Below are 26,554 nucleotides of genomic sequence, written 5' to 3'. Positions count from 1 at the left end.
TCTTGAAATCTCTTGCTACATTCAGATTTCGGTATCAATAGCTCAACTACTTCATTATGTCTTTGGTAATTATTTGAATTCCGCCAAATGTCAACGTTTTGATCAGCACCCCTTAAGGTTATTTCAACATTTATAGTTCGCTTTGGTTTGGTTTAATAATTTACAAGGGCACACTCACACGCAACCCGGACTCTTTGGCGACACGCGACAGCTAATTAATGTTTTTAATTAATTTAAATTCAAATATTTCACTTCGTTTTCTTCAACAATTAAAAGCTTAATGCACTCCTTAAAATATAAAATCCAATTTTTGCCGTTTTTTTTACAAATTCATTTTATTTTCTTCAACAATGAAGTGCTTTAACTCATCAAAACTTAACTGCTAAAAAAAAATTCTTACTTTATTTATTACACGATCACTTCATGATGTTCAACAATTAAGAGCTGTAACTTATTAAAAAGTAAAAGCTAAATACCTTTCTTTGTATCACAAGTTAATTCACATTTTATCAGATAAAGAAGGGTTAATAAACTCGTTAAAAATGTAACAGCTACACTATTCTTTTTTATCACGAATTAATTTCACCATCTTTAACAGTGAAGAGCTTTAACTCGCCAAAAATGAAAGCTATACTTCAATTTTTTTACGAATAAATTAATTTTATTTTCCTCAACAATGACGTGCTGCAACTCGTCAACACGTACCAGATGAATATTTATTTCACTTTAATTACAAATTCGTTTAATGCCTAAACTCGTCAAAAACCTAACAGGTAAATTGTGATTCTAATTTTAATAAAAAAATTAATTTAATTTTCTTCAATAAAGAAGTGGTAATAAATTTCGTCAAAACATGGCAGCTCAATCGGTTTAATTTTATTTTAAATCACAAATTAACGTATTATTTCCATCAATTAATAGCTTCAACTCGTCAGAATATAACAGCTAAATGATTATTTAAATTACAAATGAATTGAACTTTCTTCAACAAAGAAGTGGTATTAAACATCGTCAACACGTAACAGCTAATTCGTTTTCATTTTATTTTAAATCACAAATTAACGTCATTATTAAAAAAAATGATAAGTTTAAAATCATCAAAATGTAACAGCAAAATACATTGTCTTCTTTAAATCACAAACTAATGTCATTATGTTCTTCTATTGAGAGCATTAACTCGTCAAAATGCAACAGCAATTTTTTTATATTATTTTAATACAAATTAAATTCATTATCTCCAACAATTAAGATCTTAAACTCGCAAAGACATCAACAATTCACCGTCTCGAAGCGTTTGTTGCTTGGGAGATGTTAACTACGTGGCCCGGTGTACATAAGGTCGTGGGCTCGATCCTGACCCCTGATATTCTTCCCTCCAAACTGAGACCACCATCACCACCACACATGCTGAATATGTATGTATGTTGAACTTCTATTGCACCAACCGTGCTAATATTACCATCACCACCACACATACCCCAATATATATGTAAAATAAAATATATATATATATGATTGTTAAACTTCCTTCATACCAACCCTGATTATACCACCGCCACCACGCTGCTATGCCCACCATCACCACATCGACACTGGACCCAACCAACCCCTCTGTGCCCTTCGTTGCCGTCGCAGAGTGCCGTTTGAGCGCCGATCCGGCCGTAGTCACGGCTCCCGTGGGCTCCGTGGCCCTCCTCTCGTTCCGCATCACCGCCAATGGCGCCCAGGGTCCCGGCCAGGACCTCGGGCATGGCGCCTGCGAGGTGGGGAGAGCCACGTGGTACAAGACGCGGGGCAACGAGCGCTTGGCCTCCTACGACGCCTCCACCTTCGTCTGGCTCCTCTCGGACTCAGCCAAGGTTCGATACGGGGCCAGGGTGGAGCTGAGCCCGGGATTCGTCGTCGGGAGCGGTGGCGGGGGCTCGGTGTGGCTCCGACTGCTAGAGCTGAGGATGGAGGACGCTGGGATTTTAAGTGATTCGGGGGCGGGCGGAGTTTGTCTTGAGAGAGAGACGCACTGGTTGTGCAAAATCGTTAGCCCCACGGCATCCACCGTATCTCAAATGCACTCTGTACCACCACATCAACGCCAAATGAACATTGAGTTACTACTGATGATGTCGATGACAATAAGCTACGAGTAACAAAGAAAACATCCCCACCACTGACTGTGCGAAGACTGTACATCTTACGGCATCCACTATCTGAAACCTGCTCACCGTATCCCCAATGCACTCTGTACCACCACAGCAACACCAACACTGAAGATGCGTATCATATGTCGCTACTGATGATGTCAATGACAAAGCGATGGTACAACCAGTGATAACAACACCACCACCGAAAACGTCAGCCTCAAGGCATCAAATATCAGGTCTCTATGAGTATGGATCTCTGCGAGTTTGTATGGGTTTTTGTGAGTATGGGTCTGTGGGTCTTCATGATGTAGGGTCTTTCGGGCCTGTATGGGTCTCTGAGTCTGGGTGTCTGTGGGTCTCTATGGGTCTCTACGAGTATGGGTCTCTGTGGGTCTGCATGGGTCTATGAGTATGCATTTATTGTGCATCTGTATGGGTCTCGATGAGAATGGGTCTCTGTGGGTCTCTATGAGTCTGTAGAACCACACATTTAGAGTATTTGGCTGCTGCTATCAATGTTCATGTGATTATGATCTCAGCCACTTGGTTGAGCTGCTATCAATTGTGATGGCCAGGTCGCTTCTGTGAGTCTTTGGGGCTCTGTGGGTCTCTGTGGGTTCTATATGTTCTATATGAGTCTCTGTGGGCTGCTATGGGTCTACGCGGGTTATATATGGGTCTCAATGGGTCTCTCGGGGTCACTGATTATGGGGCTCTGTGAGTCTCTATGGGTTCTATATGAGGCTCTGGGTCTCTATGGGCTTCTATGTGAATGGTCTGTGGGTTCCTATGAGTATGGATCTCTGTTGGTCCCTATGATTAGAGGTTTCTGTAAGTCTCTATGATTATGGGTATCTGTGGAACTCTCTGAATCTCTATAGTTCTATATGGGTTTTATATTCGTATTTGGGGCTCTGTGAGTCTCTCTGTGTCTCTTTGGGCCTCTGATTATGGATCTCTGTGGGTCTCTGATCATGGTTCTCCATGGGGCTCAATGAATTTGGAACTGTGTTTGTCTGTGTGGGTCTCTATGATTATGTATCTCTGTGCGTCTCTGTGGGTCTTCACGGGTATGGGTCTATATTGTTGTCTATGGGTCTCTGTGGCTCTCTACGAGTTTTTATAAGCATGAGTCTCTATTGTTCTCTATGGGCCTCTGGGTTTTTATGGGTCTCTATGAGTATGAATCTCTATGGGTCTTCATTTTTATGGGTCTCTGTGGGTCTCAATGGGTCTGTATGAGTCCCTATGAGTATGGGTCTTTGTGGGCCTGTATGGTTCTCTATGAGTATGGGTATCTATAAGTATGTTTGGGTTTCTATGGGTATTGGTCTGTGTGGGTATGTATGGTTCTATATGCTTTTGATCTGTGCGTGTCTCTCTGGGTCTCTGAGTATGGATCTCTATGTATCTCTGTGGGTTTGTATAGGTCTCTGTGAGTTTAGGTCTCTGTGGGGCTCTGAGTATGGATTGGTGTGGATTTGTATTGGTCTCTAGGAGTATGGTCTATGGTCTGTATCGGTCTCTAGGAGTATAAGTCTCTATTGGTTTCTGTGGGTCCCTATGGGTCGCTATGAGTATGGGTCTTTATGGGTCTCTATGAGTATGGGTCTATGGATCTGTATGGGTCTCTAGAAGTATAGGTCTCTATGGGTCTCTATGCGTTTATGTGTGTCTCTAAGGGTCTCAATTGGTCACTGTGGGTCTCTATGAGTATGGGTTTTTATGGGTCTCTATGATTATGGGTCTCTATGGCTGTCTATGAGTTAGGGTATCTGTGGGTTGGTATGGGTCTATGAGTATTCGTCTCTGTGGGCCTCTGAGTATGGGTCTCTGGGTCTGTATGGGTCTCCGAGTGTGGGTATCTATGGGACGCTATGGGTCTGTATGAGTCTCTTAGAGTTTGGGTCTCAATGGGTTTTTGTGTGTCCCTATGGTTCTCAATGGGTCTCTGTGAGGTCTCTGTGAGGTCTCTGTGGGTCTGTATTGGTAGTACGGGTCTCAGTCTGTCTCTATGGGTCTCTGATTATGAGTCTGTGGGTCTGCATGGGTTTCTATGAATATGGGTCTCTGGGTCTGTATGGGTCTCTGTAACTCAAATATGTCAATTTTGTTGTTGGCTTTAGATCTACAACACACACCTGGTTGGTGCTTAAATAGCAAATAATTAATTAGCTAACTCGTTTTGTGTAAATGTTGTAGTGGGTTTAACTCTACAACACAACACTGGTTAGTGCTTAACTAGTGACACAATTTTAAAATAAAATATGTAAATGTTGTAGTGGGTTTAACTCTCCAACACACACTTGGTTAGTATTTAACTAGTAACTAAGTTAACTAATAACTTAGCTCTTAACGTGACACAAGTGCCGTACTGATAATAGTGTATAGTCGTGTATAGTAGTTTAATATATAGTAGTGTATCTTAGTGTAGTGCATAGTGTAGTGTATAATAGAGTATAGTGCAGTGTATAGCAGTATTGTATAGTATTTTATGTATAGTATAGAGTATAGTAGTGTATAGTGTAGTATATAGTAGTGGAGTGTACAGTGTAGTATATAGAAGTGTATAGTGTTGAGTTTGGTAGTATAGAGTGTATTGTTTATGCTAGTGTTGTGTGTAGTAGTGAATCGAAGTGTAGTGTATAGTAGTGTATCGTAGTGTAGTGTATCGTGTGGTATATAGTATAGTGTGTAATAGTGTTATGTATAGTGTAGTGTACAGTGCAGTGTATAGTGGGTGATGGTATGGAGTGGGTTAGTGATGGGAGTGGGTGGGTGGTGGGAATGAGTGGGTGAGTGATGGGAGTGAGTGAGTGATGGGAGTGAGTGAGTGATGGGAGTGAGTGAGTGATGGGAGTGAGTGGGTGGTGGGTGTGGGTGATGGGAGTGAGTAAGTGTGTTGATTAGGTATGTGAGTGTGTGGGTGTAATGAGTGAGAGTGGGTGTGTCCGAGTAAGTGAGTAGGTGATTGGGTGATTTAGTGACTGTATGAGTGAGTGTGTGAGTGTGTAAGTGGGTGAGTGAGATTGTGAGTGAGTGGGTGTGTGAGTATTTGAGTGAGTGTACCTGAGTGATTCGTGTGTGGGTGAGTGAGTGTTTGGGCGAGTATACTATTGTGTTAAAATATTTATTTTGATCACAGAATTTTGCCCGCAAATTTATTGAAGCCCTTATCCAATTGTTAAACATTTGTTAGACAAGCAGGCACACTGCCGCACTCCATTGTTCCAAGGCATTTCGTTAATTGCATAATCTTACAATGAATTAATTGAGGTCTACTTTTGCCTTAGGCACATGTTTATTTATTACTATTCGTCTGAATATTGGTCACATTAATTTTTAGGGACTTTTTCCTGTCGTTGTGTATGGTCGCTTTACTCTGAGGGATTAGCCGATTGTTTTGTGCTCACTATGAGATCTCTTTAACCAGTGGCAAAATATAGTAGTAGGTTTTTACTCATTTAAACTGGTACAAAACTGACACCTTTATTCAAGGCATCATGTTTGCAATAACCACAACACAAGTAGTCAAAAAAGCAAACAAAAAGAAGCAACTCTGATCATGATAATAATATGCACTGTCCTTGAAGTTGATTGGTCCACACTCGAGACGGCTTTCTTTAGAGCCTAGTCCTCATTGGTGTTGGACCAGATAACACCAGAAGGCGTACAACTCAAACACAGTGCAATATCAGAGTATTGAGAGCTCGGGGTAAGCATTTACACTATGAGATCTCTTTTGCCAGTGGCAAAATATAGTAGTAGGTTTTTACCCTTTTAAACTGGTACAAAACTGACACCTTTATTCAAGGCATCATGTTTGCAATAACCACAACACAAGTAGTCAAAAAAGCAAACAAAAAGAAGCAACTCTGATAATGATAATAATGTAATAAAAGGACTCTTGCACTGGGTCTGTCTCCGTTGTCCTTTATTGTGGTTCTTACAACTTTGCCCGCACGGCGTCTCACTCAGAATCTCCTCCATCTCCCGCTCGGCAGCCCCACTGCTGCCTCCGCTCCTGCAGCCCTGCTGCTGGCTCCCAATGCATCCCCGCTGCTGGCTTCTCCTCAGCCTCTCTGCCTCCCACCTGCAGCCCCACGGCTGCTCTCTATGCAGCCCCGCTGCTGGCTTCTCCTCAGCCTCTCTGCCTCCGACCTGCAGCCCCACGGCTGCTCTCTATGCAGCCCCGCTGCTGGCTCCATTGGTCTCCTCCGTGCCCGGACACCGCTGGCCAACGGTGCCGAGTCCCAGCCTGTGACGATCACGCCACTTTTCCACCTTCTGCCCTGCGTGGCCTCCTCCAGTCTTTACTCCCACACTCTCCCCCTCCTATTCCGGTTCCTGCCCTTAAAAGCACTCCTTCTCCCCACGTGACACAACTCCTTCCACCTGTTACGCAATATCCGCGAGGCCGTTTACGCTCGCATTACAATAATATGCACTGTCCTTGAAATGTATTGGTCAACACCCGAGACGGCTTTCTTTAGAGCCTAGTCCCCATTGGTGTTGGACCAGATGACACCAGAAGGCGTACAACTCAAACACAGTGAAATATCAGAGTATTGAGAGCTCGGGGTAAGCATTTACACTATGAGATCTCTTTTACCAGTGGCAAAAACATTTTTGACTACTTGTGTTGTGGTTATTGCAAACATGATGCCTTGAATAAAGGTGTCAGTTTTGTACCAGTTTAAAAGGGTAAAAACCTACTACTATATTTTTCCACTGGTAAAAGAGATCTCATAGTTTAAATGCTTACCCCAAGCTCTCAATACTCTGATAATGCACTGTGTGTGAGTTGTAGCGCCTTCTGGTGTCATCTGGTCCAACACCAATGGGGACTAGGCTCTAAAGAAAGCCGTCTCGGGTGTGGACCAATCAACTTCAAGGACAGTGCATATTGTTATCATTATCAGAGTTGCTTCTTTTTGTTTGCTTTTTTGACTACTTGTGTTGTGGTTATTGCAAACATGATGCCTTGAATAAAGGTGTCAGTTTTGTACCAGTTTAAAAGGGTAAAAACCAACTACTATGTTTTGTGCTCAGTTTAACAAACATAACCATTGAGGGTTATTTGTACGGATCAATGAGTAGGGCATCAAGTACTGTGTTGACAATTCCGAGCACAAGAGTTCGTATGTTAGAGTGTTTTAGATGTTAAAGTTACATAACACAGAATAATTTGAGTGGTGCCTTCCTAAGTTCAAGCATAGTAATCTTAAGTATAAGTACTGTTTCCTGCGGTGAGATTTGAATCTTGAGACCTGACATAAAACACACCAAGACATAATCATTAAAAGTTAAAGCGAGAATAATTCTATTATCCCGATTGATAATACAACCCGAGACAACGAGGCCGAGCCTAATTAACATAATTACATACTTGCCCAACTTCATACAATTACACCTTTATATTATTATCACGATTGGTAATACACCCTAGACAAAGCAGAGCCTAATTAGCATAATGCATAATTTGCATGATTACATAATTTATATTTTTAAAAAATTGCACATTTTTATTATCTTTTTATAATTTTAAAGACCGAACGTATACAACACTGCCTATGATCCATCCTGGGTTTAACCAGGCAGGATTGTGTGAGGAGCTCATAAATCTTTGAAAGATCTGGAAAAAGCCGTATCGGTGAGTTCCTCCGGCATGCAAGGCTGCGTTGGCTGGGTCATGTCACTTGCATGCCCATCAACCACATCCCTAAACAGCTTTAGTTCGGCTGGATAGAGGGGGCTAAATGGGCTTGGCAAAGGCTCGAGAAAAGATGGAGTGATGTGTTACAAGAGGATTTGGAGCCAAGTGGGCTTGTCGATCACTGGTACCAGCAGTGTCAATATTGGCCTCTGTGGAGGAGACTCGTTTAGGACGCTACTGGGCAATTGGAGGCAGTCGCCCTCCGGCAACAATGGAGGGCTGAGGAGCGACGCTCACAACAACGAGCGGAGTGCCCGGTTGCTGAAACACAGCAAGTTGGCACAGTCGGGGGCACAGGTGGTGCTAAAGGTGCAAGACACGGGCTATAAAAACGATGGACTGATGCGGTACGGGAGGATGTGGAGCTGAGTGGACTTGCCAAAAACTGGAATCAACGGTATCAAGATCGGCCTCTGTGGAGGAGGCTCATTAAGGACGCTACTGGGCAGTTGGAGGCAGTCGTTCTCCGGCAATAATGGAGGGCAAAGGAACGATGCTCACAACAACGAGCAGAGTTCGAGGCAGCTAAAATCAGCAAGTTGGCTCAGAAGGAGATTACGAGTGGTTCATATGCCAGTCAGTCAATCCATGGCACCGGCTGGGTCTGTCTTATGACCTCCTGTCAGCGAGCTTTTGATGCCACGTGGTCTGAAAGTGCACCTGGCCTGGCACAGGCGCCATGGTGAGGTCACTATCACTTGTAGCGAATTTTAGTTGTTGTGTGAGTGAGGGTGTGAGTGGGTGAGTGTGTAGGTCAGTGAGCGAGTGTCTGAGTAGGTGAATGGGTGAGCGAGTGCATGAGTGAATGATTGGTTTGTTGTCCTTCCCCCACACCTCCAATTGTTGCTCTTCGCTACGTATGGTGCGAAAAAAGTTCAACATACACACTACACTATACACTGCATCACACATTATATACAACTATATATTGCACTATATACTACTATACGATACTATTGTAATATGAGGATATATCCGGCTCACTGACGTATCACAACTCGTCATGGTGATTGGCTCTGCCGGTCCTGGTTTACAGCCAATGGGGGAAGCCTGGGGGCATGGCCCTGACGTGATGGAAAGGTGACAGCTATAAGGATTGGTTCTGCTGGCTTTGGCCTCAGCCAATGGGGAGATGAGTCAGGGGCGTGGTCCCGGGAGCTGACGAGGGAGCCTGGAAGATTCGATGTAGGCTAACGAGGATTGGCGGAAACGTACCACGTGACCCGGGTATTAAATAGGGGTGGAGACAAACGACACGTGGTCAGAACGGGAACGAACAGAGGAAGGGGGCCACGCGGGAGCGGGGCTCCGAGTTGCCACGTGGCAGTGCATCTCTCTCTGTCTATCTGTCCTTCTCATGCTGCCTATCAGCAGCGTGAAGTAACTGTAGCATAAGTTGAATAAAAGACAGATTCCAGAAGTCGTCTCAACGAGCTTTATTACACTATATACTATTCTCTCCTATGTGTAGGGTTTTGAATTACGGACGAATACACTTCTTTGAGGCACACACTGTTTATTGTCTTTCCTCCGACTGGGTGCCTAACACACAAGGGGTATACGGTCCCCTTACCCGTTAACCTAAGGAGGTACAGCCTCTGGACTTGGTGGGACTTACATTTAAGTCTACCCGCTAACCTAGCGTCCTCTGGCTGGGACCTAGTGGAGGCTAGCTGACCCACCGCTGGCTCGGTGGGTCCCCGGCCACTGGTCACGCTGAGCCTCAGCCCTGAGAAGGGCTGGAAGGCTTGGTCTAGGGTCCTAGCTATCTTCAGCCCGGGCTTCGTCTTCGTTTGGGGAGAACTGCCTCGCGCTCTCAGCGCTCACCCTTTTATACTGGTTTGTGGCTGGCTCTGTCCAATCCCACGCTCCCTCGAGGAACCCTCTGATTGGTCCTTCCCAATCTGTCATATGGATCCTTTTTCAACTTATCTGACCTCTGGCTGTTTGTCTGGCGGGAATCTGTGATTTCGATCCGATCACTTCTCCTTGACTCCGGCCGTTTTTCCCAGAGAGGTAATGCTGCATCGCCCTTGTGATACATAGTGGCACTGCAGGTTACGGAGGAGTGAGTAGCTATCATCTCTACATATGTACTGCAGTATACACTACACTATATACTACACAATACACTATAAACTACACTATAGGACTTAGTAATCTCTTTATTTCTCTCTCTGTGTGTCTCAGAGGCCGTGTCCAAACCCGAGGTCTCCCCCCATCACCCCGTGGCAGGAGGCTCCCTGTCTCTGCGCTGCGTCGTGCACCAGGGCTCCCCTCCCATCTCCTACTCGTGGCTCAGGGGGGACGCGAGCTCGGGGGGGAACCTCACAGCGACCGGGGTCCACACGGAGACTTGGATCCTGCACGATGCACGGCACAGGGACACGTTCGCCTGTGAGGTCTCCAACAACGTGGGAGGGACAAATACGACGATGGAGAGGAGCGACGTCGTGACGGTGACGGCAGCGGCGCCCGGTATGGAGGCCGCAGCCATTCGAGGCTGAGTCGACCTAGGAGGATGATATCTCTTCCACAGGGAAAGATGTAGGGTGGATGTCTGGATGGCGTCTGTTTCAAATTTCTCCATGCAAACATTGGCTATCACTGGCGACAAGGGGAAACCCATGGGGGTACCCTCATTTTGTTTGTAGAAGGTACCATTCCAGGTGAAGTACGTGTTGGTAAGGCAGTGCCTAACCAGCGCAGGGACATCAGGGTTTAGTGCATGTTGGACTAAGTCTTCAATTATTGTTATGGTGTCAGGCACAGGAACCTTGGTGAATAGAGAAAGCACAGGGTTGTTGTTCATCTTGGAAGAAACCTTCGTCTATGATCTCCATTAAACGAGTCTCCAACATGTAAACCCGGGCCGAATTCGTTGGTGCCGGTCCGTAGTAGCAGTTATGTTGTAACTGGAGTAGCTAGCCTGGTAGTACTAGTATAATAAAGGACACTGTGACAGGTTGTCGCTCTCCGTTGTCCTTTATTGGGTTCTCTCTCGCACCCGCTGGTCCTCGCTCCGACCCTCGCCGCGCGCCCCGCGCACGCTCCGTGTGGCACCCTCTCCGTGCTTCTCCGTGCGCCCTGCGCACGCTCCGTGTGGCCCTCGCCGCGCCGTCACCTCCGGCCCCTCCTTGTGCTCTCTCCTCACCCTGCTCTTGCCACACCGTCCTTCGGGTCCCCCACACCCGCTCCGGCCCTCTTCTCCTTTCCGTGCCCCTCGCACGTTCCGTGCCTGCACACGCTAGACTCCAGGGCCCCTCGGCCCCGACCACGTGGCAATGGCGCCACTTCTCCTGTTCCCACCAGCGTGGCTCTCCTCTGTGGTTCACTCTCTTCTCCTCCAGCTCCTCCTCTGTCTCTCTCTTATATCCCCCCCCCTCTCACGTGACCCAACTCCACCTCCTTGTCCTGCCCCTGTCTCCGCCCCCACTCACCCCGACGACCAGGCTCCGCCTCTCTAATACACCGGCCCGTGTGAGTGGTGCGGAGGCAGCACCCACCCTGTCCTTGCTCGCATTACACTAGTGTAGAAACTAGTGTAGTTAGCCGGGTGGTCACCACCTTAGGTTGTTATTCTGTTAAGGGGAAGTTACCCCGTGTGTTGGACTTGAATAAATGTGTTGCCTCCAAAGTCTACATCTGCGACTCAGTTGAACCCATAACTTTACCATAGAGTCGGTAGATACTCCCGTAGAGTCAGTAGATACTACTATAGAGTCAGAAGAAACGACTATAGTCCGTATATACTGCTGCAGAGTCGGTAGCTACGATTATAGAGTCAGTAGATACTGTTATAGTCAGCAAAAACTGCTATAGAATCTGCAAATACTATTATAGAGTCAGCAGATACTACTATGGAGTTAGTAGTTACTACTCTAGTCAGTGGATACTACTAGAGTTAGTAGTTACTACTATAGAGTCAGTAGATACCACTGTAGTGTAAGTAGATACTACTACAGTCAGTAGATACGATTATATAGTCAGTAGCTACTATTGGGCTCAGAAAATACTACTTTACAGTCAGTAGATACAACTACAGAGTCAGCAGATACTACTATAAAGTCAGTAGATACACCTATAGCGTCAATAGATACTACTATAGAGTCAGTAGATACAACTATAGAGTCAATAGATACTGTTATAGAATCTATAAATACTGCTATAGAGTCACTAGATACTACTCACTCTATTGTATGTAGAGTGTGTAGGTATATATGCCTACACGGATGTAAAAATATTTTTGAGGGGGGTGGGGTTGACAATTTTCGGAAACTTTTTAGAGCAAGTATTTACCCGCCACTTTCTATTACTTTTTTATTCAGGACTTCTGCAAGCCTCTTATTATTTTGTTGACGGACAAATGAACAGACAAACGGCACGCTGGACTTTCACAATAGCTTAGTATTTGTGTATGTATATGTTATGTTTATTAGAGAAGTTTTTAAATGCATTTTTCTCCTGGGCAACGCCGGGCACTTCCCGCCAGTGCATTATATACTACCAGAGCATGTTTTTTCATTTGCACCACAACTACCGTGTGAGGTTAATGCAGTGACATGATTCCTTGCACAAAGTTTCTGTTTGGTATTTAAACATCATGACACCACTCCTCTTTTATTTACAGAAAGGTTAAACCTATTCTAATACTATTGCAGTGAGTGACTTCCGACACGTCTAGTAGAAGGCTCCATATGTATTAAGAGCACACAGGCCGATACACTTTGTAACGCGGCTACACCTAGGCTGTCCAAACACGCAGCCCTTCTCCATCCTGCGCTACGCTGGCTGGTCGATGAGCGTAGCGGGCGGTGACGGAGCTGCTCTTGCAGAAGAACAGCCACGTGGTCGAAGATGAAGAGATGATGACGGCAGCGACGCAACCAGGACCCAGACCCCACACTAACAGCCCCGAAGTTCTGGTTCGGTGCTCCTTATATCAGCCTGGCGTGGCCAAGCTCCACCTTTGGCCACACTTCCTTTCTAGAACCTTCTAGAATCTAGACCCTTCGGGATGGTTCCCAGAGTTTCTCGACTGACTCTGCCCTTCACCTTTACCCCAGATACGCCCCTTCATAATAAGGCATTATGTAATGCAGTTATAAGGGCCCGTCCATAAATGACGTCACGTGATTTTGGACGATTTTTGACCCCCCCCCCCCTTTCGTCACACGGCGTCACAAAAAGACAGACCCCCCTCAAATATGACGTCAGAAAGCTCTGCCCCCCCCCCCCAAAAAAAAAACATGCTTCAAATCGCTTTAAACGATTGTCATTGTAGTGCGTATTTAATGTGGCGCTGCACTCTGATGTTGTAGGGGAAAACATTTATTAAAAAGTGTATTTAATTAAGTAGAACGTATTGTCTATAATTATTTAAAGTTGCGCATTTTGATGTGACGTCACATTTCTCAAACACCCCCCCCCCCTCGTCACACATCGTAACAAATGTCTAACCCCCCCCCCCAGGTGCCGTGACGTCATTTATGGACGCCCGCTAACTGTAATTACCCCATCAGGCTGGCAGGTCTCACCCTGTCATTTCACGATGATAATTATGATGTTGTTTGTATTCATAGGAGGTGATGGCCCGAATACTCAGCACTACATCTTCTGGGCCCCTGTTCTCATCATCCTGATGCTCATCGTGATCGTGTGCCTCATTATTATTTCCCACCGATACAAAGGTGAGGAGTTATGATCGTACAAAGACAAAGATCCCCCCTCCCCCTCCTATCGCCTGTAACAGACGGTAGGGCCAAGTGCTGTTCGTAGCAAGTATCAGCAGCACCTATGAAGGCCGCCACTGTGGCACAGACAGAGGAGGATGGCCAGGACCGTTCCCGGCCGCCTTTGTCTCCCCAGTGGCGATGTTTACACACCGCACCAGGTACTCAATGGAGGCAGAAACGACCTAGACCAACACACGCAGTAAAAATAATAAAATCCCCCCTTATAGCCTGTATCAGACTGTTGGGGAAAGTACTGTTAGCGAGCAGCTATTAAGGCCGGCACGGCACATGAGGAAGTGGGTGGCCAGCACCACGCCCGGCCGCCTTTGTCTCCATAGTGGCGATGTTTACACATCGTACCAGGTACTCATTTGAGGCTGAGTCGACCTAGCGGAGGCTCAGGACCGTTTCAAATAATCGTCACTGGTGTTGGTCGTGAGCAGGAATCGAACTCGCGTCGCCAGGTTCATAATGCAGCCCTCCAACCACTACACTACCACTCCCACGCCACGCACACTATCCTCAACTACACCTACACACACCACACAACCACACCTACACACACAACCACACCTACACACACCACACAACCACCCCTACACTACACAGATGCCACACACAAACACACACACCACACACACTACACACCTATACACCATATAGCTATAACAGGAACAACAAGCGCCATTCGCCACAACGTGGTGGTGACGTCACCATGGCAATTGTGCCAGGCTATGTGCACGTTAAGGCCACGGGAAGTGTTGAATGCCCACTGGCAAGAGGTCAGGGGACAGACCCAGGTGCCATGGGTCGACTGAGTGAAATGACTGGCCAATGCACCACCACACACACACACTACACACATACGCTACTCAATACATTACACTACACACACTTTACACATTACACACATTACACACCCTACACACACTACACACATACACTACACAATATATACACTGCACACAATATACAGACTACACACCCTACACACATACAATACACAACACATACACTACACACACCCAATACACACTACACACACCCAATACACACTACACACACACTACATACACAACACACTACACACACACTGCACACACTACACATACACTACACACACTATACACATTACACACCCTACACACACCACACATACTACACACACTACACATACACTACACACACACAATACACACTGTACACACTACACTACATACATAACAAACACTACACTATACACACTCAGCACACTACACATACACTACACAATAAATACACTGCACACATATACACCCCACACATACTCTACTACACACATTACACACATTACACACTACCCTATAAACACTACACACACACTACAGACAATACACACACAATACACACAGCTCACACATACACTACACACACCACATACAAACACTACACACACACACTACACAACACATATGTAGTGATGCAGTTCGGAGACAATAGTAATTGAAGGGATATTTCGTTATTCTTGCACACAATGGCGACTATACGCACCCTACATGGCTGTACACTATTTATTTTACACACACAACCATCTATCGTCGGCGGCACTAACAAGTTAGAACAGTTGGCAGGCTGTCTAGCTAGCGGAGCCCAGCGATGGTAAAGACGGCGGCGGCGATGGTGGCGAGCCATCAGCACGGCGAGAGATTCCACTCCCAGCAACAGCCCCGAGCTCTCCGTCCTGGGCACGCCCCCCTTCTGGAACCTACGAGCAGGTTCCCGGGGTTTCCAGATGGACTCCTCCATGGACTCTGCCCAAGTTGTCTTCCCCCCGTGTAGACTGTCGCCTGCTGACATGAGTACTGCCATACGCTGCAGTGACCTCTTTCCGCAACCAGCCAGCATTATTCCTCTACTTCCGCTGTGAACCTCACGGCGTGTAGTACGTCACGGTGAATACACCTGGAGTCTTTTTTTTTCTCAACCAGTTAAGGCTGCACTGAGCTATGTAGCTCTTTTTCATAAGCGGACCTGGCTATCACAAACGTAGAGGGTGGCTGATATCAACGTAGAGGGCGGCTGATATAATTGACACGTGGAAATGTACAGCAGCAGCCACATAACTCTCTCAACTTGTGCCGTTGATTCTAAATATGGAGGAGAAACACCGGAGGACCCAGAGAGAAATTCACGCGACGACGGGGAGAAAGTTGCAAACTCAAAATACACAGCAGGCAACAGGATTGGGATCGAACTCACGACCTCCTATATATCAGGCGAGGGAGTTAGCATCTCCGAGCAACCGTGATGCCCTAGTACTGACTAAGGCGGCCGGCCAGATTCCCTACTGCGAACCTCTGCAACAGGTGACGAAGGCACTAGCACTGGGCCGTATCTATCACCGGGTGTCACGGGCCATGTCAACTGGTGTCACCGAAGGAAGAACGTGTGCTGTGGGTGGAGAGGTGACTTTTTTCCGGTGGAATGTGGAGGCAATGGACGCCATATGTGTGCTGATGTTTGACAGGTGACGCTTCAACAATGGGAACGTCATTGGGCGGGACAGACGCAGGCAGCTTGAGTGGGAGACGAAGTTACGGTCGAAATAACGCGGGCGGGAAGGAAACAGACTTGTTGATGCACGGCGTGGCGCTTTGATGACTCCGTGTAATCAATAATCGTGACAATCCAATGGAAGCGTCAATCCATGTCTGGATGAAGGGCTTGCCACGCTATCAGTCGTGGGAGTTGCTTGACGATAGCTCTCCATGATCATCAGTATGTGTCAGTGGAGTTAAGGAGGGGGCCCCATGACCAGTTTGGATAGGGTACCACTTAAAACTAAAATTTGTTTATTTTACCAGGTAAAGTCCAGTGAGCCATTAGCTCGGTTTTCAGAAGCAACCTCCTGGCTATCACAAATGACAGCTCTACGAAGTGGATTTTCAAGTGCACTTTATTAGCAGCAGCCAAATGATCCAAAAGGTGAGTTTATAAATGCCACCGATGTTAGACGTGATGAGGATCTAAACACGATAAGCTGGGTTCAGAGCACAGTGCATAAATCACAGCATCGCTATGCACTTAAAAGGTGCATTAAAATACAATCCACTCTTCATCATAGGCAACGGGTCTCTGATATGATAACGAGTTTTGAAGATTCAGTGGCGCGCTCTTGAGATTAGCATCGACATTTAACTGTGTCACCCAGGAGCGATGTGCGATTGTGTTTTTGTGTTAAACAGGGAGTCGACAGGAATCTGCTCAGAACAAATCGCCACCATCACCACCACTTCCCTCTGAGGATGAGGTGAGTAAGATATTAATTAATAAATTACGTTTTTGTTTGTTTTACCAGGTAAGGCCCCACTGAGCTATGTAGCTCTTTTTCAGAAGCCACCTGGCCATAAAAGACACCTTAGCGAAGTGGCTGATATCATCAGCAGGTGGAAATTTAGAGCAGCAGCCAGATAGTCTAAACGCATGATGGTGAATCTAAATGTGGAGGGATAAACAGGAAGACCCGGAGAAAAAATTCATGCCAGGTCGTGGATCGAATGCACGACCTCCTGCATGCCAGGCGAGGGAATTCACATTTCCTAGCCACCTTATATAGGAATTTAAGTGTGGAGTCACCGGCCTTCAACGTGCAGGTCACGGAAAAGACTCAGGTGCTATGGGTTGAGCGACCGAGATGACTGGCCGATGCACCACCTGTGCCCCATACTGTGCCAACTTGCTGTGTTTTATCCACCCGTCGCTCTGCTCATTGTTGTGAGCATTGCTCCTCTGCCCTCCGTTGTTGATGGAGGGCGACTGCCTCCAACTGCCCAGTAGTAGCGTCCTTCATGAGCATCTTCCACAGAGACCGATCTTGACACCGCTGGTACCAGTCATTGGCAATCCACTCAGCTCCACACCCTCTTGTTCAAATCACTCAATCTTTTCTCTAGCCCATGCAGCTCCCGTTTAGACCCCTCTATCCAGCTAAACAGAAGCTCCTTGGGAATGTGGCGGCTGGGCATGCGGGCTACATGACCCAGTCAACGCAGCCTTGCCTGCTAGAGGACCTCACTTATGGGACTGTGCCAGGATATTTCAAGGATTTGTGAGCTCCTAACACAATCCAGCCTGGTTAACCCCAATATCGATCGTAAACAGGCCAGCCTGAATGTTTACAACCAGCGCAGATGTTCCTTTAAATTACTCCACGTTTTGCAAGCATAGAAACGGCAGGGCATGACTGTGACCAAGAAGACCCGAAGCCTCGTGTGGATTGACAGACCAGGTAGCTTCCAAACAGTGCTACGCAGCCAATGAAAAGACAATGCCACTTGACTGATTCAGAGCGAGACCTCAGCTGTCAAACCTTAGCTGGTCATAACCACACTGCCAAAATACGTACAGTTCTCCACTCTCTTCACAACTACCCCATCACTATTGAGGAGTTAAGCGAGGGGAACATTTGATCATATCAAATACCCATTCAGGTGCTTTGTCCTTGGGGGGCTGATTGTAAGGCCCCCATCTCTTAGTAACAGGCTCCAGCTTCAGTAGTAGCGTCACCAACTTCTTTGAAAGGTTGGCAGAAATCACCAGGTCATCCACATAATATAATTGGCCAATAGGGAGCCGTCCCTTGACATCACCTAGGAATTGATCAGCCACCCATTGTTATCTATAACAAATGCAGATTCCACCGGTACATCCATGGAAATCCTCTCGAACAGTGTGGTCAAATAAGTTGTTAAATAGTGTAGGGGCCAGAGGATATCCCTGTCGCACTCAAAGGTGAAAATAAAATGGCTCCGACACCCGGGCAACCAACGTTACCTGGGCCTGCCCACCATAATGAAGGTCCTTAATGATTGTGACCAGATGGCTGGGACTCCAAAAGCACAAAAAGTAACCCAAATCCCTGACATATTAATGGTAGCATTGGCCTTGAAAAGGTCGATAAAGCATTTATGTAGGTCCTTTAGGAAATCCCTTACAGCTCTGTTGTAGCAGTTGGACTTGCAAGACCGCCCCTGTCTGAAACCCCATTCAGGCTCTGCAAGCCTCTCCTCAGCATGTCTGGCAATGCGATCTTGAATAATTCTTGCCAGGACCTTTCCGGGCACACTAGGAAGGAAGATGCCACGGTAGTTATTGAAATCAGTGCAGTCCCTCCTTCCAATCCTGCGGAACCCATCCTGTTGACCACACGGTTGTAATGATGTTTGTGCAGGGCAGTCTGCATACCAACGGCACCCTCCCTCGGCAGTTTTCTTGAGAGGTCCTCTCTCCCAAGCGCTTCACATGAGTTCAAGCTTCTGGAACGCCCTTCGCGCTTCCTCAACACATGGCACCATCAGCCAGCCACTCACCAGCAGCGGCTACTTCCGATATTTGAGGCACAGCAGCACCGACAGTGTCGTTCCCATTTTTCCCTCTTACGTTGTTTGAGATGAGGGGTTCCACTTCTTCCAAGACCTCGGAGAATTGCTCAGCAAACCTACAACATCTGGTGTCTTGGGGTCGACAATCGGATTACCGTTCTTTCCCGTAAAAATAATGATAGGTGTGGCACTGCGAGGTACCTGCTTGATGGTGTTAAACAAATTGATTGACTATCGTGTAACACTGAGGCAGTATTGATTTCCTGAGCAAACTCGCGACCACCACCCATCCTCGCAGCAACCGCACGGCTCTCCGGCACCTCCGGGCGAAGGCTGCGGTAAGCCTCCTCATTTTTGGACACCAGATGTTGTAGACGACGGGAGTGGGCCTTGCCGCTTAGTGTCAACGGGCTGGAACGGCTTTTCCATTAGCCAGCATTTCTGAGTAGTTCTGCGCTGCGTACCCAATGTGGCCATAGCAGGTGCATGCGTTAGGGTTTCTCAGCTCACCAACTTCCCACGCACAAACTCCACACGCTCACATTTTTTTTGTAGGAACAGGGGAGAAGACGCAAACTCCACTAGCACATCATCGCGCAGACTAACTCGCTCACTCATCTCACACTACACAAAGACAAAAATCCCCTGGTATAGTCTTATTAGACTGTTGGGGATAACGGCGCACGAGGGGGTGGGTGGCCAGCACCACGCCCGACCGCCTTTTTCTTCCCACTGTCGATGTTTTTACACACCACACCAGGAACTCCTTTGAGGCTGAGTCGACCTAGGGGAGGCCCAGGACCAGTTCAGATAATCATCACTGGTGGTGGCCTAGAGCGGGAATCGAACTCAGATTGGCTTGTTAGTAGCGCGGCGCGATAACTACCGCTCGCTCACACCGCACGCACTCACAAACTCGCTCGTTCACTCACCCCACACCACACACACACAGACGTACGCACTCGCTTACATACCCCGGCACTTGTTGCTGCAAGCTAGGCACGAGCGTTGCCACTTGCGCTAACGTCCACCCGAGCCGCCCGTGCGCGATGTTTGTGGGTGGTGCAGTACGAGGCGCTGGGACAGAGGGTGGGTGTCTATGACAGCCTGGATCCGTCGCAGGTTCAGACAACAAACTTCTCCTCCAAGACTCGACCCCGGCGCGTGCAGGGAGCGACTCGGGTCCACCATCCAAGGGGTGAGCCAAGACTGAGGGGATCCGATATCCCATCTCGAAATACTGATGGCTTCTGCAGGATCTGAGACACGGAAAAACGATATAAAGCTATTGGTCCGATGTGAAGCTATGGGTCTCTATATGATGCTATGAGTCTTAGTGTGAAGCTTTGAGTCTTTCTTTGAAGCTATATGTCTCTCTCTGAAGCTATGAGTCTCTTTCTGAAGCTATGTGTTTAAGTGTGAGGCTATGGGTCTCTATGTGAAGATGTGGGTCTCTATGTGAAGCTATGGGTCTCTGCGTGAAGCTATGAGTATCTTTGTGAAACTATCAGTCTCTGTGTGAAGTTATGGGTCTCTATGCGAAGCTATGGATCTCTATGTGATGCTAAGGTGTATGTGTGATGCTTTGGGGTCTCTATGTGATGCTTTGAATCGCGCAACTTTGCACTGCTCTAATGATACGGATAGCCATGTGCGTTAATGGTGCTTGGTCCATGGTAGACCGCAGGTAAATTCGTAATGATTCAGAGCCCCTGTAGTGGCTGACTGGGCCCGATATGCGTCGCACAACGCTGCCGCATACCCCAGCCAGCCATAGCCCTGCGCGACCCCTCGGAAGGGACCCAGGGCCATTGTCAGATTGTCGCTCACCCCCGATGGGTTTGTTGCGAATTAAACCCTCGTGGTGGAGTACACGTAGCGCTTCGATCACCCCTTGCGCTGCGTAAACTTTGGATCAAAGTTGGCCAATAATGGATGTTAAGGTGCCATTCTATTGAGGCGCCACCACTCATGTGTGGTTTGCTATCGCTTGGTGTGCACGAGTGTGTGTGGCCTCAAGGTGCACATGGTCTGGAACAATTCTAGATTTGAAGCTTTAGTGACTGCAAGGAATCATCTTCTTAGGTTTTTTTTTCGGTAAAGTCACGTAGGTAAAACATCAAAATGAATGAAAATAAAATAAAATCAAATCAAAATTCACGACGTTTCGAAACGTCGTGAATGAAAATAAAATCAAATCAAATCAAAATTCACGACGTTTCGAAACGTCGTGAATTTTTATTTTATTTTATTTTATTTTAATTCATTTTGATGTTTTACCTACGTGACTTTACCGAAAAAACCTAAGAAGATGGTCTGGAACAAGCGTCGTGGTGACGTCACCGCCACTTAGTGGCGAATGGTGGTTGTTGTTGTTGTGTGTCTGTGTGCGCGTGCGCGCTCTGGGACCGCTCTGTCGTTTCGATTGTCACCTTGTCCAAGCGTGATAAATCAGATTCATGACAAGTCACGTGTTCATTACTTATTTTTTCATATTTTGCGACTTACCACACATGCTCTTCATGTTGCACTCGTGCCGTTCGCTGTGTGCGTCCGTGTGTTTGTCGCGGTTTTTTCCGTTGCGAATTTGCCGAATGCGTGCCCCTATGCTGGACAAGGGTAGCACGCGACGAGTTTCACAGCTTGTCGTATTCGTCCTCATGCAGTCTTCATAGAGATTCTGACTCATCCAAAACGGAGCCCTGATGAAGGCGGCCTCAGGGTGCCGAGTGACGCTCTCCCGTGGGCCAAGACGTCCATAGTGACACTGCTACCGATGGTAGGCGATGTGTGATTGCGTATGTGTTGCTGTTGTTGTGTCACACAGGCGGTCGACAGGCATCTGATCAATACGAAAATCTTCCTCCTGAGCGTGAGGTGAGAGTTCGGCTCTTAGACTCTATGCGGCAGCGCATGGGTTCGATCCCGGACCCTGACGCTCACGTTGGCTAAAAGATGTTGACTATCTCGCCTGGTGAACACGAGGTCGTGGCTTCGATCCACGACCCTAACGCCTGCTGTATATTTTGAGTCTGTGTTTCTGTCTCGCTCTCTCCCTGTGGTCGTGTGGATTTTTCTCCGGGGCTTCCGGTTTTTTTCCCTCCACATTTAGAATCAACGTCACCACGCATTTAGAGGATTCGGCTGGTGCTATAAATGTCCACACGGTGGTGATGATGATGAAAACAGCCACTTGGTTGACCTGCAATAATTTGTGATGGCCAGGTCGATTCTGTAAAATAACTACACAGCAGCTCAGTGGGGCCTTACCTGGTGAAATAACAACGTTTTTATTTTACTCGTGGTGTTTAGTTAAATGCCTTTCCTTTCCCTGCCGCTAGTGCCGGATTATCCTAGTAGCAAAAGTAGCTACGTATGTAGCTACGGGCCCCGCACTTTCAAGGGCCGCGCGCTAAATGCTTTCAAGCTATCAATTCCGGTTCAGTGATTCTACACTTGCTCTATTACTATAGTACTATACCGCCTTCAACTTCTATGAACGACTGGGTTAGCGATTTGTCGTATTATACAGCTGTATAGCAAATGAAAAAAAATACAATTACTTTGCTATGCAAGTGAAAAATGTATTTTAATATTTACGGTTTTTTTTTCATTTAGGGACCCTTTATATTCTACAGGCCCCGCACTACCTTAATCCGGCACTGCCTGCCGATATCCTCCCATCCCCCACCTCTCTCCCGCCCCCCTTCTTCTCGTCTATCTCAGTTATCTTCTCCCCTTACCGTCCCCACCACCACCCACCCCCTCCATGGAAACTTTCACTTGTCTGCTTAGAGGATCCCCCCCGCCCCAACCTGGGTGGGTCAGTGAGCCCTATCCGCCCCTCCCTCTTCGTCAAGCCCCGCGTCCGAGTGGGTGGGTGACTGAGTGGGTGTGTAAGTGACTGAGTAGGTGAGTGTGTGACTGAGTAGGTGAGTGGGTGTGTGACTGAGTGGGTGAGTGAGTGACTGAGTGGATGGGTGAGTGACTGAGTGGATGGGTGAGTGACTGAGTCGGTGAATGGGTGGGTGACTGAGTGGGTGGGTGAGTGACTGAGTGGGTAAGTAACTGAGTAGGTGATCGACTGAGTGGGTCGGTGGATGAGTATGAGTGAGTGGGTGGGTGGGTGAGTGGATCACTGAGTGGGAGAGTGAGTGACTGAGTGGGTGGGTGAGTGACTGAGTGGGTGAGTAAGTGACTGAGTGGGTGAGACGGTGAGTAAGTGACTGATTGGGTAATTGACTGCGTGGGTGTGAGTGAACTATGAACTTGTGAAAGCCAGGTATGTATGTATCTTTATGAGTAGCTGTGTGTCTCTATGGGTCTCTATGTATCTCTATGGCTCTCTATGTATTTGGCTGCTGCTATGAATGCCCACGTGATGATGATATCAGCCACTTTGTTGACCTATCGTTTGTGATAGACAGATCGCTTCTTAAAATAGAGCTGCATAGCTCATTGGGCCTTACCTAGTCAATTTAAAACAGGAGTTCGTAAGATAGAATAGCTTGATTGGTGGTGTTGAGCGTGGACTATTTGTTTGCTGGAGTGGAAGGTATTGATATGAGAGCAGCGTGGTCTGCAATGCACCCGGAATTATTTCTTGTAATTCTCTGCAAGTCTCAGTGACAGCTGCTGCTACTGACCATGTGAGTGTGGTGTTTTGTGTCTGCGCAGTACGAGGCGCTGGGCCAGAGGGAGGTTCTCTACGACGACCTGGAGCCGACGCGAGTCCAGGGTCGGGGTGAACAGCGACGCGAGGAACCCGGTCACCCGTCCAGACGAACTTCGGACGTCTCCAAGATGTGAAACAAATAGAAGCCATGATCCTGGACCCCACCACCAGAAGCAGTTCGATAAGCAGCCCTGGAGCAACCCATATAAATAGCTGTCAAGGCGTTCTGGAAAACCTGATAACCCAGTTTTGTATACGAACATACATTCTATGTCATTGGATGGCTCCAAGATGTGAAACAAATGGAAGCCATGATCCTGGATCCCACCACCAGAAGCAGTTCGATAAGCAGCGCTGGAACAACCCATATAAATAGCTGTCAAGGCGTTCTGGAAAACCTGATAACACAGCTTTTGTATACAAATATACATTCTCTGTCATTGGATGGCTTTATAATCCACTTGTGATACTTATTTTTTACGTGATTATTGTACTCTGCAACCAGAGAAATCGTGCATTCAGTCAGACTGGGTGGTGGAGTGGTGGCGGTGGTAACTCGCGTGCCTGGTGCAGGAAGGGCCTGGGTTTAATTCCCCACTCGGGTGATTTCCTCTGTCGACTATGCATGCTCTCCCCGCTGCTCTGCCTGGGTTTACTCTCGGTGAGTTTTGCATTTTCCCAGCAAGAGGAACGTGCCACGTGACTGGAATTGGCCTGCAAAAAAATACTGACTTGGAATCACATCGAGCAGCATTGTCCGCTTCTCCCAACATTTGGCGGGGTTCTCGCAGAAAACAGCATGGAGACTCAGTGAGGCTTTCCTGAGTAGGCAAGAAAAATTAAATATCGATAAGGAAAATTACATTCCGAAACTAAAATGTCTTATTCACGTAATGGGCCTCATCTGAATTCGAACCTTGATTTATGGACTATGACATCTTGTGGGTTATTCGTTTTTTCTTTTTCCCCGAGACACTAACTCACATAAAATGTACAGGAAAATACAAATTTTCATTTGGGGGTAGTGACAAGCCAGAATGACGAACAAATAGAGAGCAATATAATATATTTACAATAATTTGACCGCTTGCATTATGAAAAAAAACAAGTAGTCGTTTCAAAATACAGACTTACGAAACAAGTAGATCGATCCTGTTTCACCAAAAGTATTTAGGTGTGTTTCAATGTCTAACCTCATGTCAGGCGCGGTTCGTCCACTCGGGCTGTTGGGGCCCCCCACCACCAATTAGCTGCAGATGAGAAATATTTTTACTGGTAGGAACCACCTGGGGAGGGGCTGGGTGGGGAGGGGCTGGGTGGGGAGGGTGGGGCTGAGTGGGGAGGGGCTGGTCACCCCGTGGTGTCCTTATAAAACTCAACGTTTAACCTACTCACGCCGGCTTGTGCCCGCCCTCACAGTCGGCCATATTTGTGGAATACACCACGCCGCCGTTGACCCTGGCCATTGACCGAGCAACCCAACGTTCCTACCAGCTCCCTCCACAGGAATGTTATTTTTATGCTCTTTGGTTTTTTCGGTAAAGTCACGTAGGTATAAAATAAAATAAATTACGACGTTTCGATCACAACACAAGCGGTCGTCCTCAGGCGGAAAAAATATAATCCAGCAGTGGAACTGCTGAACTAGCGTGAGAGTAGTTTCAACAAGGTTATATATGTGGCGATGGGCAAGCAAGCGGGGTCTGTGCTGGAAAAGAATTCCACCCCCAGACGCAAGGACATCAGTTGTGTTAATGGGGGAGATTAGGGAGAGAGTGATTAGAGAGGGAGATTAGCATGAATGAGCTTCCGTCGCCGCATCAGAATATCATGTCCGCATATGCGCCCAACAGCAGTGTTAATGAGAGATTAGCACCATGAGAGTGCAATCCAAAGGACGTTAACATGATAGTGCAATCCAAAGGGCATGTGAGACTGAGTGGTGCAATGCAAAGGGCATGTGAGCCTGAATGGTGCAATCCAAAGGTCATGTGAGCCTGAGTGGTGCAATCCAAAGGGCATGTGCGCCTGAGTGGTGCAATCCAAAGGACATGTGAGCATGAGTGCAATCCTATGCACATGTGAGACATTGAAGAGTGAAGCATAGAGAGACACAGAGTCGGAAATAACAGCTGACATAGGCAGGTAGGATGGAAACATCACAGTCAGTTAAGATTTTACCTGTTTAATAACGTCCTTCCAATGATTGCTCAGTTTTTACCCATCTTCTCGGTTGAAGTTGTGTCTGTGTTTATATATCTGGATGGCTTCATTAACAAATCTCTGAAGGTAGCCGGTAGTTTTGCAGAGTACATCTTGGAAAAATCAATTTCGTGTGAGCCCACGCGTTAAAACAATGATCAGCAACGCAAAGGTATTGGTCCTACCGTGTTTCAGATCCGCCTTGTGTTCACGAACGCGGTCCGAGACATGTCGTTTCGTTTCCCCAATACTTTTCTATAAATTGTTTTGTTGTGTTTAAAAATATTTAAATATAATTATTCTTTCAACGTGAATTGCCTAATGAAGAAAACATATTTTAAGTTCACATTATAAACTGCTGCAACACCACAGTCTGATTTGTGCCTCGGGGCGATTGTGAAGGCAATTAGCTTTGCATTTTAGCCACGCCGTTTGAGACCCATTCAGGGCGGTGATAAGGCGCCCATGGCTGGAGTGACGATGTCACAACGCGAGGTTACACTGTGGAAACACAACAGCTCACGGCCTCCACGCTCTAGGCTTTTGTCAGTGTCAAAGTGGCTGTGTAGTGTTGGCCTTGAGTGTCATGGGGACATCATTTGAGTTCTTTGTTGTTTTGTTTGAAATTGTTTATAAATGCCTACCGTTGGTAGATTAGACAGTGATATAACTTTTACGGGAAGGTCAATAACATGGCAAGGTTTTTCTTAATTAGAACACCATAATCT

General features: G+C 46.9%; 1 protein-coding gene across 2 annotated transcripts; it reads left to right on the top strand.

Annotated features, from left to right (window-relative positions):
- The first annotated feature begins 1,778 nt into the window (after window positions 1-1,778).
- On the top strand, window positions 1,779-24,908 carry LOC144738095 (uncharacterized). Of its 2 annotated transcripts, none has more exons than XM_078621004.1 (7): window positions 1,779-2,374; window positions 10,045-10,332; window positions 13,437-13,544; window positions 16,814-16,878; window positions 20,072-20,147; window positions 21,777-21,826; window positions 23,627-24,908. In XM_078621004.1, exons 1-7 carry the CDS (start codon window positions 2,311-2,313, stop codon window positions 23,756-23,758), a joined length of 783 nt encoding a protein of 260 aa, XP_078477130.1. In that variant the 5' UTR covers window positions 1,779-2,310; the 3' UTR covers window positions 23,759-24,908. The 2 variants fall into 2 exon arrangements, with proteins under 2 accessions (XP_078477130.1, XP_078477128.1); XM_078621002.1 differs by having other exon boundaries at window positions 20,018-20,147.
- The last annotated feature ends 1,646 nt before the right edge of the window (window positions 24,909-26,554 follow it).

The sequence above is a fragment of the Lampetra planeri genome, chromosome 77, assembly GCF_965212315.1.
Source record: "Lampetra planeri chromosome 77, kcLamPlan1.2.h2, whole genome shotgun sequence".
In the NCBI taxonomy this organism is placed as follows: Eukaryota; Metazoa; Chordata; class Hyperoartia; order Petromyzontiformes; family Petromyzontidae; genus Lampetra; species Lampetra planeri.
Note: the sequence above shows the minus strand (reverse complement) of the source record. Positions and strands in the feature narration are given on the sequence as shown.